General features: G+C 41.2%; 1 protein-coding gene across 3 annotated transcripts in view; it reads left to right on the top strand.

The window, feature by feature from the left end:
• Positions 1-2,648: 2,648 nt before the first annotated feature.
• Positions 2,649-14,366, top strand: part of CFAP91 (cilia and flagella associated protein 91) — a 32,816-nt gene continuing 21,098 nt past the window's right edge. For all 3 annotated transcript variants that reach the window (XM_065642501.1, XM_065642492.1, XM_065642483.1), the window contains exons 1-10: positions 2,649-2,768; positions 3,640-3,716; positions 5,818-5,975; positions 8,719-8,802; positions 10,079-10,135; positions 10,994-11,175; positions 11,883-12,060; positions 12,399-12,556; positions 12,816-13,001; positions 13,106-13,248. In XM_065642501.1, the coding sequence (XP_065498573.1) occupies positions 2,675-2,768; positions 3,640-3,716; positions 5,818-5,975; positions 8,719-8,802; positions 10,079-10,135; positions 10,994-11,175; positions 11,883-12,060; positions 12,399-12,556; positions 12,816-13,001; positions 13,106-13,248 (1,317 nt within the window). In that variant the 5' untranslated portion in view covers positions 2,649-2,674. The remainder of the gene's footprint in view (positions 2,769-3,639; positions 3,717-5,817; positions 5,976-8,718; positions 8,803-10,078; positions 10,136-10,993; positions 11,176-11,882; positions 12,061-12,398; positions 12,557-12,815; positions 13,002-13,105; positions 13,249-14,366) is intronic.

Below are 14,366 nucleotides of genomic sequence, written 5' to 3'. Positions count from 1 at the left end.
ATCATTCTATGGCTCTCAGCTCTGAGGAGAAAGCCCATCAGTCAAGTTCTTTGAAAACTGTAGCTAAGGAACAAGAATCTTTTTTTTTTATTTGAACAGTTTAGTTGCCTTCTGGTCACTTTCACCTGAGCAACAGGATGCATTCTAGATGCAGACAAACAGACCTGCCAGATAAGCTTTGAGTCCCCTTTCCAAAATGCTGGTCAGAGGCAAGATTGCCAGAGTTTACTGCCCAGGATCAAACATTTTCTGAGAGCCTTTTGTGTTTTGGGATCTTTTTATTTGGGAATAGGACGATCTGCATTAAAGGGGAAAAAAAAAAAAAGAAAAAAAGAATGCAACTGATTCAGACCAAACCTCACTGCTTTGCCATTTCAGTGTATTCCACAGCACACACCAGCATGACAGGGGCCCTGGCCAGGTTTCACTCCAGCTGCAGGTCCAAAGAAATATGAAGACTTCAGGCAAAGAACATTCAAGATAGTAATAAACAACACATCTTTGAATACTTGTAAGGCTGTTCACTGCCCACATCTGTAATTCACAGAGATTTCTCAGAAATGTTAGTTAAAATAAGCCAATATTTCACACACACTCCCCCTAATCTAGTCTAAACAAGTTCCATGAACCTGAACCTTGAGCTTTTTAGCTCAGTCACATATACCTGTCACCTCTTGTAAGCAAGTACTAGTCTTCAGGGATCTATGCAGTGACCTGAAAACTTTCATCTTGTATTTTCTGTCAGTTTTCAGCCACATAATTCTCCTGAGATGGTTCCCTACATAGTCTTTCAGCTGCCAACACCAACAGGTCAGAGGCAGTGAGGCCAGGCACCTCGTGGTGAACAAAGAAGAAAGTAGCAACATCTTAATTTAGTCCAATTTAGTGTGGTTGAAGTTAACAGTGGAACTGGACCTTTTTGATCTTTCACAGCTCTTCACTACGCATCTGTTCCCTGGCATTTTGTTTTATTCTGCTAAGAACTCACATAACTGTTCCATTGCTCCTTCTCTACCTGGTTTCCATCTGGTTCCTTTCCTGATCAGAAAAACAGAAGTCCAGACCACCTGTATCCAGTCACCTCTGAAAACCTTAAAGTGGAAAAATGTGAGAGGGTGGAGCTGACAAAGAATAATTTTTTGGCCAATATACATTTTACACACCTTGTTACCTCAAGGCAGATGTCCAGCATGGAAAATTTCCCCATGAAAATTATGAAGTTCTAATGAAATGAGATGCAAAAAAAAAAAGAAAGCTGAACTTGATCATGAGAAATGTTGGGAAACTCTATTAACAAGTGACCTTCACTGTCCCTGTCAATAATTATAAGGTATCCATATATAAAGCTCTTCAGTAAAATGAGGACCTTCACAGCCCGATGGGTATGCCCTTCAGGGCATAGATCAATCCATTGCAAAAAGTAGTATGCTACAGATGTCAGTCAGCAACACAGCTGTGACAGCATTTCTTAGTTCTGACCCACATCTGAGTCTTCAACTGACCCGTTTTGATCAACCACCCTAAGAAATAAGTTGTTGCCTCAAACAAGTGATGGGCCTTTCTGAGAAAGTAAACCAGGATTCAAAGTTGAGTTAAATATCTAGGTGTAAACTGGTAGAGCCAAGGAATTTGGAACCACAGACCTAATGTTGCTCTCTCACAACAAGCACTGAGGGGCCAAAATTTTGTCAGACATGGCAAGCTGTAAATAATTCTTTGATATACACAGTTTTATATACAAAATAATTAACATGAAGTACCTGCTTCAAGATTATAGGCAGAGGGCCCATTTGCAATTCCGCTCCTTTGTATGTCCTATTCAAAGGTCTTGACAGCATTGCTTCCAAATCCCCTTAGGCTGACAAAAGCCTTGGCCCTTCCTGTTTAATGGCACAAAGAAGTTTCCAACTTCGGTCCTCATAGAAGATGATGACCTTGCAAAACCAGAAACCCATCTTAATAACAGCATAATGTTTATTTGTAATGCTTTGTGCAGGTCTCTCCAGGTGCTTTACAAATGCAAAAATACCTGTGGCCTCTCTGGGAGGTAAATATCAAGCCCATTTTCAACACTTTATGGCAGCAAAAGTCCTAAGCATTAATAAACAGAGCCAGGAATAAAAATATCCAGGCTTGAATCCAGTCCCCCACTGCAATCGTTAAACCGATTTTCTTAAGCACTAAGCCAGGATGCAGGGGAACTGGAGAGCATCACTTAAAGCAACTTGAGCAAGAGCTGTTAAGAAGCAAAAATATCCAGGTCCTGCTCTCCCCCCTTAGCCGATCATTCCCTCCTCAAACCACCGACACCCCCCCATGCCCGTTTTCACCGCGCAGCCCATGACACGGGCTCATCGCCACCCTTCCCTTGGGAGAGCGCGATCACAGCGGGGAAAAGGGGGAAGCTGACCGCGGGGTGTGCACGGGGCCCGGCGGTGGGGAACGATTAAAGACAAGACGCAAGCCCCAGCCACGGGGATCTGGGGCAGGCAGGGGCAAGCCGGACGCGGCGGGCGAACACCCGAAAGCCGAAGCTTCCCGCGGGCAAGTGCCCGAGGAGCCGCCGCCACCCCACCGTAGGGGGCGTGGCCTTCCATGGCCCCGCCCCTGCCGCCCCGCCCCACCCGCCGGCGGTCGCCATGGGAACGGCAGGCGGTGTCGCCCGGCTGGCGCCATGAGCCGCACGGTGGCCGGCGCGGTGCCGGCCCCACTCGGGGGCGAGCGCTGCGGCCAGATGGCTCCCGGCCGGACCTTCGACTGCCTTTACGGTACCGGGACCGGCCGGGAGGGGCAATGTTCTCCCCGTGCCCCCTGCCCCGCCTGCCGCCTCCGGGGCGAGGGGCCCGGTGCGACCAGGCCCGACACCCTCCTGCGCGGGGGGAGGCCGCGTCCGGCGAGGCCGGCCGGGCCTGGGGCGGGGAGTTAAGTGCTGGAGGGGACGGTCTGCGGGTCGTGAAGCGGTCGGGCTGCCCGAGCAGGCGTCCCGCCGCTGCCCGGGCCTCCGCTGCCGGCCAGAGGGCACAGGCCGGTCCCCCTGGCCGCCGTGCGGGACGAGGTGCACGGCCAGAGCTGGCCCAGGGTCGCTCACTGAGCCACCCGCCACTAGCTAGGCGGGGAAGGCAGGTTTGGAGCCGGGAGGATGGGTGCTGCCCCAGGAGCTGGGCACAGCCACAGACTGGCGAAGCGTTAGTGTTGGCAGCAGTAATGAAGTTACCAGAAGCGAGGAGAGGCTTGGGACTGTGAAATACTGGCAAGCTGGAGGAAAGCCAGCACTCGCTCTGTATCCCAGAGGGGAGCATCATGTACAGTATGATATTTCCACTAATTACCACTGAACCATGCTTTCTTTTTTCTGTTTCGTGTCTTCATTTTCCATTTAAGTTGGCAGTGCTTCCAAAGAAAGTAGATTTTTCTTTAGTCATGTGCATGTTCTGCTGAACAGTAGTATTTCAACTCTAAAGCTCATTTGGGGATGGTGGAATTTCTTTGATAAGGAGACACATATTCCATTTTTTTTTTCTTTCGTAGTTTGTTCTATGCTCTCTTATGGACCGACTTTTAAAGAAGGAAGTAGAGCCTGACGATTCACACCAATTCCTCGAATATGTAACTAGTTCCATTTGTTCACTTATCTTTCAGACCCTCTGTACACACAATCAAGTGAGAAGGACCATTCAAAGTCAAATATCCATGTTCAGCTTGTTGGTGATCAAGTGGTAGGTGTTGGCCAAAGATAACTCACACGTGCACCTTATATTTTTGTGTGTGTGCATACACATGGGTGAAAAGACTGTCTCAGTTCTAAGCTCTCTTAAAACAGCAAAATACAAAGCAAACAAAGCAGTTTTATCTAAAATGAGACTGAACACAGAGAGTAACCATGATTGCTGACTGAGGGTGACTCTGTAGCAGCAGCCTAGAAACGCTTGGTTTCATGTTCTGAGTAATTTCCTAAACTGTATTGTCAGTGTTTTTAATAGAATATCTCTAAATGCTGTTAACAATAGCTTGTATATGTTATTAAGATCTAGTAAAATAACTGGACAGTTGTTGGGCTGTTGTTCAAGCAGAGCTGTTAAAATGTGCTATTTCACATCCCTCCTCACTTTGCTTGGGATATACTTAGACTACAGCTCAAAGTAGCATACTTAGTTTGAAATGAACTAGGTAGCAATACCTAAGCAGCCTGTAAAGACTGCAAACCCATCCTTATTATTCATACTAGGTTAGCGCAATTTAAATTCCTAGTTAGCTAGGAAGCTCATGCTAGCTAGTTAGCCCGTGCTTAACTCCCTACTGCATTTGTTCCCCTGCAATCAGTATTCACTCTAGCTAGTTTGAAACCAGCTAGTGCATGTCTGTGGGTGTTACAGTCATGCGTTTAGACAGCATTGACTGATGGCTGGACAGGCTGCATATAGGTAGGATGGCAAAGGAAAACAGACTTGGTACAAGTGCACATTGAATTGGTCCTGAAGCTCTGCACTTGACTGAGCCTGCAAGGCAGATATTCTGAACTCTGAAACTCCATTCCTGTCCAGCGAGGAAAAAATCCCTGAGCAGCTTTCCAGCAATAGAATCAAGAAACATTTTTCTGAAGAATGTCTCTTACTCCATTATCTCAGACTCTTTCTTGTATCTACATGAATAAAATGTGCGTTTGCCTCTCTGTAGAGAGACATACACATGGAGCTGGAAACATTGCCTGTCATCATAGAGATCCTTACAACAATATGGCTGTGTTAACAGACAAAGTAAACAGCCATACAGAGTCACTATTGTCATGACAAAAGTGTAATGTTGTGGATGGGTATGGTGACAGACTGACTTGCATAAAATATGTTTTAAGCATATGAGTCAGCAAGTGCATAATGTGCAGTACAAAACAATACAACTTTGAATTCTTAGTCAATAGCATCATAAAATGAAGTGGACAGGGGTTGTAATAGTATTAGTTTATAGGGTTTTCCAGACTCTTCAAAGTTGAATTCACTTTCAACAGAAATGAAACAAAAATGCAGGCTCATGCACAGCAAGCAGCTACTCATAGCAGGTTGCCCAGGTTGTCATCTGATACTCACTTTCTGGCAAGTTAGTATCCTTGAAATGTCACCACTACCCTAGATGCATCTGAGTTAGCACCCACTGAAATGAAAGGAGCGATTCACAATTCAAATCCGATTTCAGGATCACAGAAGCTCAAGCCAATATAGCCACATTGCTTATCCTTTAGTCACGATTGCAAAGATTTATTGGCAACCATAAATTTAGAGATGTAAGGCATATCTACACAGGGAAATCAGTGCTTAGAAGGAAGGGTGTGGATTTTTAATGTGACCACTTTTGTGTTCCAACTCCTGTCAAATTTTTTTTAACACATGCTAAAACTGTTACAGTATAAAATAATGTAACTTCACTCTGTAAGTAGAATATGTTACTTCATTTCTAAAGCACATGAAATAGGAAGGAGTTACATGGGGTAATGTGCTAGCAGTTCTCATTACTGCACATTTGCAGTTACTGCACACTAACTTCTTTATGTAACAAACCATTAGACCCTTTGATTTAAGGTATAAGTTTAGACACTGGAGAACAGCCAGAAGACATATCTGTGCATCTGCCGCTAGTCTGGTATGTTCCACATCTTGAGAAGTACCATCTAACCAGCTGACATCATTAGCATATGTATGCTGCCTTCTTTCCCCATCCCAAATGTGCAGTCCTGTAAATCACAGCGAGCTGAAATTCTGATCTCTTTAATGCTATTTGAAATTGCTAAATCACTGCCTCTCTTCTTTGTGTCCACATAAACATTAGGTAAATGCACCAAGGTTCAGAAGCATGTTCAATAGCTTGATCCATTTCCCAGGCTACAGTCTGTTCTTGGAGAGCAAAGATCCAGTGCCTCTATTTATTGACCGACGATGGAGAGGGGGGTCTCAGCAGCGCCTGGAGGCTCTTCAGCAGCTTGCTGCGTAAGTGTTCTACGGTTGGATAATTTAAAACAAGCATACAAACAAAACCAACAAAAACCCATGCACACTGAAGTGGAGATGACTGCAATTTGCTCCTACTTATATTTCCCTTGAACTTAAGAGATTGCAGCTGTTGTGGAGTATGGTTGCCCATCTGTTTCTTACAGGGTGGATGTTGCACATTCCTTCATCCCTGTGCTATCTGCTTTGCAGCGGTTGCTGTGAAAGAGAAGAGAGTTATTTCAATCTCTTACAGATCAGATAAGTTATGAAGACTTCAGTGACTCGTGTGTTACTTCAGCAGGAGCTATTTCCTTTTAGTCCTATGTAGTTGCAGCTTGTTAGATTGCTTTTGTTGCTCATTCAAGGGTGCATGGGGCCTGAACCAGGACACCACATTTTTAGTGCAGGGATTTCTTAGTTGAACTTTCTCCTGGAGTTACAATTTGGGCTTCTGATTCAGCAAATATTAAAGGACAAAACCCAAACATTTATGTGTTTTGCCACACTGTTTTTTGGAGTCCTCTTGTAGCTGTATTCAGTACTGCAGGCATCAGCCTGGGTAGTTATTCTCAGAGGTTTTTGCTGCATTAACAAGCTAACTTCAGACCATGGGCTTTTCAGATGACACATGCTCTGGGGTTACTGGTAACTGATTTCTACCACATGCCAGGCAGTAATCAAAGATGTTTAAGAGTGATACAGTGGGTTTCACACCTGGTTTTGTTCAGTTTCAAAAGCATACTCTTCTCATTTCCATAATAAAATAAGAATTTTGGAGCCCTTTAAAAAATCATTATTTCAGCATTTCAAACTGTCCCCAGCACACAAAAACGTCAGTGTCTTGTTGACACCTGCGCTGCTTTAAAATTGATTTAAATTTCAACAACGCATATTTGCAAAATGTCTTGCAATTATCAAAAAATGAGAAATACATCCCCTCTCTTTCAACCTGCACTGACTGACAGTGTTGCTGATACAGAAGATAGAATATTTCCCAGCTGTCTTCTCAGTCGTTGCATTGCCTCTGCAAGGTTACCAGGAATAAATGCTCATTTATTTCAGCAAGGTCAGCAGATGTAAGTCAAGGACATGGAAGAGGCACGGTCTGTGGAATAAAAGGGGCTATTTCGCTGGGTTCCCATTGTGCCTATAACTACACCATAATAGGATGAACAGCTTATGCTAATAAAGTTAGATCATAAGAATAAGTGCCCACCTGTGCTGAATGAAACACAAATCCATCTGGATAGAGCAACGATCTGATACATAAGGAGTCAGCTAGTGGAACTGGCCATCAGCTCAATGATAATATCTCCTTTGAATTACAAACACAACTTCACAATAATAGGTTGATTAGTGCTGAACAAGTATCTCAGGTTACCACCCTGCATCTCGAAACATTCCCCTCTCTTTTGTTATGTGATATGACTGAAAGCACTGGGAAGAGATGACTTTACCTTGGCAGTAAACTGTACCTCGGGGAGGTGAATGAAACATCTCTCTATAGGCTTTGCTGTAACAGGTAACCATACTGTGGCTCTCCGAGTTCCACAGCACAGCTTGCAGGGCTTAGATGCAATCTTTGAAGACAACTGATCTCAGCATGCAGTCCTCTGTTTTGATCCCAGCTGTCAAACAACGTTATGTATTGCCCCCTGTAAATATACCTCTGTATTTAAAATTAGGCAGCAGCAACCAACTCCAGCACCCACAATCCCAATCCCATACATCTGAGGTCAGGATTCTTACAAGCTGACAAAAACGATCTTATGAAAAGCATGACCTTCAGGACTTGCCTTATATATATCTTAAGGAAATGACTTACCTTAATGGCATGATATGGGCTTTTTTTTTTTTTTTTTTAAGAGCTGCTATTTCTTGTCTTTAGCCGCCTTGCATGTTGAGAAGAGTAAGACTGGAGTATAAAGTGGTCGTGGCATCAAACAGCAATCCTGATGTGTAGCTTTCAAAGGACTCAATTCTACCCATTCTCTCACAGACTGCCTTAATGAGGTCTACCTCATGGTCTTCCAAAGCTTTAAAATAAAGAAAACCCTCCAAGATGTTATAGTGAAAAATTTAAACAAGTCTGCCTACTTGGAATACAAAATGGGGGAAAAAAAAAGAGAGACTGTTATTGTAAAAGATTTGCTTGTTCCAGCATGGGGTTTGAAACATTCACATGGTCATCCTGTTTTTTCTACTTTATTGGAGAATTCAGATTGAAATTGCTGATTCTAAAATTTTCCACATTTGCTTAAAATATCTTTAGCTACTTTTGAAAGGTAGAAAGTGGTAGTCTTCCTCTTTGTTAATTCTACTCCTTTACACATATTTTCTGTTATGGAAAGCTTTACACTTGTAGGGAAATGAGCTTTCTCCTCCACTCCCAATAAAAGCAGTTTGCTTTACATGGTCAAGCATTTACAAGTGGCCAATCCTTTTCATGACAAGTACATAAGAAAGTTTTATTAAAGGCAGCAAATGACCATTTTTTACCCACATGTAGTGGGAAATATACAGGAAGTGTCAAAATGTTTTGTGATATATGTAAGTATGAAAAAAGCAAAATATAATTGCTTGTATAAGTATGGGGATTTTGTGGAATTTGTAGTGTGTGTGTTTGATTGTGCAACCACAGTAGAGAGAGAGATTTCAAAAAAAAAAAAAGCACAAGGAAAAAATATCAGAACTGCTCTGAATGTACTTCTTAAATGATACCCTGTATTTTGACTTTTAGAGCTCAATCTTGTCTTCAAATACCTCAAATTGTGTATGAAGATCCTGAAGTTAGTGGAAGGAATCGCTACAAATATTTTGCACGGTAAGGAATGAACTGATTTGGAACAGAGTTCAGAAGCTTGCTTTTGTGCAGTTTAAAGAGCACCTAAATAAATGCCAGAGCCTTATTTTTTCTGTCAGTTCTTTTATCACTGCTATGGAAAATCTAAATATTAACCAAATCTTAAATCTCAAAATCTTTTAAAATTCACACTATGCCAGAATTCTCAGGAAATGAGTTACCATATGAGCAAATGTACCAGGTATTCTGTACTTAATAATTATTTGTAGAAACCTTTGGGCGGTAGATCCTCCTACACAAAGGAAGAAGACGCTCACAAAGCCATTGTGGTTCTCCAGACTCCTGGAAAGGTGCCTTCTTAAGAAGGAGCCTTTTAACTCCCTGTTTTTGCCAGGAGCAGGAAGAGAGCGAAGAGAATCCTTTATCAACGTTTTATCAATGTCCCCTACTGCAGGACTGCTCTGCTCCTTCCAGAATGACACTGCAGGTCAGCAATGGACTCAAGATCTGAACCAACAGCTAGCATACAAACATTCTCAGCTTAGTCACATATACTTTGAATTACATTCACTATTATAGTCAGCAGCTATTGGACAATATGTCCACCTTAAATATAAAAAAAAATTGCCCAGTTTAATAAATTGGAGTTCTTTCTGGCTTCTTTAACAACAACAACAACAAAAGAACAAAGATGGTGTTATATTTTTCAAATTGAAGTTAAGCTTTGAAGTCTCTCAAAGGCTAAGGGAAATTGATAGTGAACTGCAATATGCGAACTCTAAGAATGCCAAAGAAGGTATTAATATGTTGATGAGCCCATATCACTTTCAAGATACTTCATAAAATACTACAAAAAAGGAAACAATCAAATTAGATAAGTCCAAAACAGTTTACCTTACCAGCTGATTGTAGGAATTCATTTCAGTATTTGAAGAAGTTATTGAAAATACTCTCTCAAAAGCTCAAAGTGAAAAAAGTCAACTAATTAGTGAAACATGCACCAAATGCTGTGAGAACACTCAAGACTAACCTTTTTTAATTATTGTCTTATTTTGCAATTCCGCTTTCTGCTTTGACAGAAGAATAACAGTCCTACTGGTGAAACCATCCCTGCTACTCCTTAGCTATGACATAATTACTTAACATTCAGGCACAAATCTTAAACATGCAACTACAGAATCTGAGTGGTGCAAAATCAGTGTAACTCCAGTGAAATTAGTGGACTGCAGTTTTTCTAAACCGTAATGATCTTTTATGCTGTTGGTTGATATCTTACATTGGCATTCTCTCTTTTCAGACCTCTCATCCCTTCTAATATGCTGCTTCCACTAAATATTGCTTACCCAATGGCAAAGTAAGTAGTGAGTTCTGGAACATTACTGTTGTAATGGGTCACATCTCACCAGAAAAAAGATTGGGAAACTATTTAGCTGAAGACTGATATTTTTCATAATGAAACAACAGGAAAATCTTGTTAAGAGGTAAGGGTTTGTTCACCATTGAGAATTCCTGAGGAAACAGGTGACTGATTGCTTCAGAATTTGCTTGCAGTATATAGGTAGTGCTTTGTGGGTAAAGGACATGTGCCTCAAGTGTGTTGATTATGAGGCCTGAAACAGAAGGCCAAGCGTCTCTGAATCCTACTGATGCAAAGAAGATTCTCCAATACAACAATATTGTTGGAAAATCTTGCAATATTTTATTCCAGTGTCTGTGATAGTTGCAATACTGTTCAGGGGTGTAGAGCATCCATGAAATAGTCTAGTGTGGTTTTCAGTGGGGATCTAAGAAGATTCAGTTCCTAGTACAGCCAATGGAAGTTGCAGTTGCTTACATCAGAACAGAATTTCTGTTCTGGAATTGCTGGAAAAACAAACATGTAAGCTAAATTCAAGCAGTCCTATTTCACTTTACAGTCAAGCATTTGTTACTTTTTGTGCCCATGGATGCATAGAGAAGATTTGCATGTAATAACTTATGAGAGCTGAAACCAGAAGGTTTCTGGATTGTTTACCTAAAGAGGGAGGTTTCAGAGTCTGCTTTTACTAAAGATAATGGAGCTAACATCAATGGGGGCAATGTTAAGTTAAAACAAAACACATCTGGATATCCTGTTAATACCTTTGACTTAATGTTGTGTTTCTGTTTGGTTTGGTTTGGTTTGGTTTTTTAAATGAATGTGACAAATGTTCTTCCATCTTGCATCTTCTAGGACAGAGCCCTATGTCCATTCAGCTACAAGAGACCAGGAGGTCTTTGGTCCTGGGTTCCGAACGCTAGGCATACAGACAGATTACAGGGATGGTGAAGCCCAGACGGACCCTTATTCCCCTGAATATGTAGTTCCTGGTGGCTCAGTCCCTGAACTTCTAACACTCGCTACACTCACTTGGGGTGAGTTGTGAAATCAACATAAATGATAATAATCATGTCACCTCCTTAGCAGGAGGTTCTTTTTTTTTCAATGTCAGGTTTCAAGTCTATTGCCAGTTTTGGCAGCCTTTTGTTGTCTTCCTTTGAGGTACATTATTTTGTTTATTTCTGCAATAGCTACGATATTTTCCTACTTAATAGTGCTGTTCTGGGGCATGTCATAAAGAGTTTAGAAATCAATCTAAAAAGATCATATTTTTACTAATACGAGCTAGGAGCAGTTTTTCCATTTACCTACTGCTCTTCAGCTGTTCTGAGTTAGACATCAGTAAAAAAAACCCAGTACAAACAGTGCTGTGTCAGAATATACCTGTGATTCTCATCTCCCAGTGTCTCATCTGCAATAATGTTGGACACCGGACACACCAAACAAAGTGCTCATTCTCAGAAAGTGTATTGTTGGAAAAGTTTTTCCTCCTTTGCAGCCTGCAGTAGAAGAATGAAGTGTTAGCGTTGATGTCAACTAAGCTATAGCAACTGCAGGTCGTACTGTTCCTCATACTGGAGAATTTTACTGGCCTTAGAAGTATTTACTTATGGCTGTTGACACTTACGCTTGTGTTTAACATATGGGCTTGTCCTTATACAGCTCTGTAATACTTTTTGGTGGTGGTGATTTGCTGAATTCACCATTCTTCTAACGAGCTACTGTTTCTTGTCCTTGTAAGGTCGGGGGCTGCCAGCAGGACTAGCTGAGGTGGAGATGATTGAACGTGCCCGGGAAAGACGTGCATGGGAAGCAACTCTTCCACCCATGGTGAATGCCTCACAAGTCGCAAAGAGGAGGAAAATGATGGATGCTATGGAGAGGAAGGAGTGGGCCTTTAGAGAACAGGAAATAGAAAAGTAGGAGTCCAGTTATACTGTTTATGTAATTATTGGCTGAATAGGGAAGGAACAAGAAGGTTTAGGGGACAGGCCGAAAGGTACAAGGCTTTTGACTTCTGTGAAAATCCCTTGATTTTGGGAAGGGGTATTTTTGTTAAATTTAATACAAGAGACTGCTGCCACAATACTTTTCATCAGTGCTAAACTCACTTTTTAAAATGAAAGATTAAATATAAGCTATGCAATATGAACTACGTGTAAAGTAGTCAGTTGGTATGTAGGATTTGATGATGACAGGATTGCACAGAACACTGCAGAGTGCAGTAGTTCATACCTGGCCTTTTCTTTCCGTGCAGATTGCAGGAGATTCGACTGGAAGTCTTAAAGAAGCTGCTGCAGAGGCGAGTGGAGAATCAGAATGAGCTGGATGCCAAGCGCTTGGATGACCACTGGCACAATCATCAGAAGGCTAAAGAAGAGAAAATAAAAAAGATTCAGCATGACTATGCACTGAGTAAGTTTGAAAGACAGGGAGAGAGTAGTATGAGACTTAGTTTTTGGACAAGCCATTTCTATTTTCACAAGATTGCAGTCTTTATTCAAGAGTGAACAGGTTGCATCCACAATATGCATATTCATGACCAGCCTTTGTTCTGATCAAACAGGTCATGTTTTTATATTAACTAGCCAAAGCTCTTGTGAATTTCTGAAGATATGGCTTTTTTAGAACTATTCGTATGAAGAACCTTCTCATATTTGTATTTTCTTTTCAGTGCTCAGGAAGCTGATAGCCAAGAGCAAGAAGAATGCAATGGGGAAGCTGGAGAGACGAGATATCATCAAAGATTATACTGACTTTGGATCACAAACATACGCTCCTTTGTCTAAAACTGGTTATTTCCCAGACAACCATTCTGAACACTATGTGGTGGAAAACATCTATCTTAACACCTTTGCAGGTGAGGAAGACTTAGTTTATATGAGATATTTACTTAAAATGTTAACAAAACTCAAATTTTTGTCCCCACCACTGCATTACTTAGTTGCTATTTGTATTTCTTAGGTCTCTGTGAACTGGAAGCATCTCTCCCAGATTCTGTCACCCAGCTCACAATTAAAGCTCCAAAACCTAAGTATGCTACCACTAAGACTGGCTATATTAAAAGATCAGCAAGGCTAGAGGTGGAGCTGGCACAAGTTCACCAGGTATGGTCCATCCAGCAGCATGTCAGTTCCTCTTAGATTTGAACTGCTCAGAAATGCAATTGGGAAGAGAAGTGTAAGCTTTCTTCCAATTTCCTGTGCTAAATTCATATTTTCTCTAAGATAACTTCAAGGACAGAATGCATCAAACATTCAGTCTGTTGTAAGCATGACCAGTATTGCTCTGGAACTTAGTCTGTCAAGTACTCTCCCTAATGTCTGTGCTTCTGCTCCAACCCTATAGAAAACAAGCATAGCTGCTTCTGTCTTCCTACAGATCAGGTATTTGGATTGGAACATATTATGTCAGTTATAAATTCTTTCCTGCCATTTGCTCATTCTCATTTCTCCCTTGCTTTTATAATGCACAAGTGGCAAGCCTACTGGTTACACTGCCAAACTGCTAATAACTAAATAAACAAAATCTGGATTAATATTCTAAAGGTTCTGTATATTTAAAAAATGCACATTTTAAATACATATTGTAAAAACACTTGCAGCAAAGCATGATTAAAATGACCCCACTCATAAAATCAGATCAGAACAGTGGATACACATCACTGTTGTTCCCTAACAACAGTATCTGATTTGCAAACATGCTAACAGTGTTTTGCATATCTTAATTTATTACAAAAGATGTGTTGTCCATATATGTAGTTAACCACTGAGGAAAGAAGTACCTCATCTGCATCTACAATCACAATATTTGAAAATTACATGCACTTTTAAGTATGCTTCTTGTGATACTGTTGAGGGTTACCTTTTTTTAAAATCAGGCGTATTCTTGGCTGGCTGCTGTATCTCTGAAAAATATTGAATTTCATTTGTAAAGCTTGGCAGCTTTCACTTGTGCTTTATTTGGTGAAGAAATATTTCATAATTGGAAATTATGCATATAGCTTTCTTGTTTTACTGTAGTTTAGTAATACTTTCAGTGCAGACAGTAACTTTCTAGTAATGAGTTCTAAATTGAAATCTTGTTCTGAAAAATCAATCCTATTATCTCAAATTTAAATTCTACTGGATCTCATAAAAGATGAAACATTGCATCTGATTATTATTCAGAAGGAAAATTTTCAAAGGAAATCTTGAGTGCTACAGGAATTGTTCAAGAACTAAGG

This window comes from Caloenas nicobarica, chromosome 1, assembly GCF_036013445.1.
Source record: "Caloenas nicobarica isolate bCalNic1 chromosome 1, bCalNic1.hap1, whole genome shotgun sequence".
Taxonomy (NCBI): Eukaryota; Metazoa; Chordata; class Aves; order Columbiformes; family Columbidae; genus Caloenas; species Caloenas nicobarica.
The sequence above is the reverse complement of the archived record's forward strand: the minus strand, read 5'-3'. Positions and strand labels throughout refer to the sequence as shown.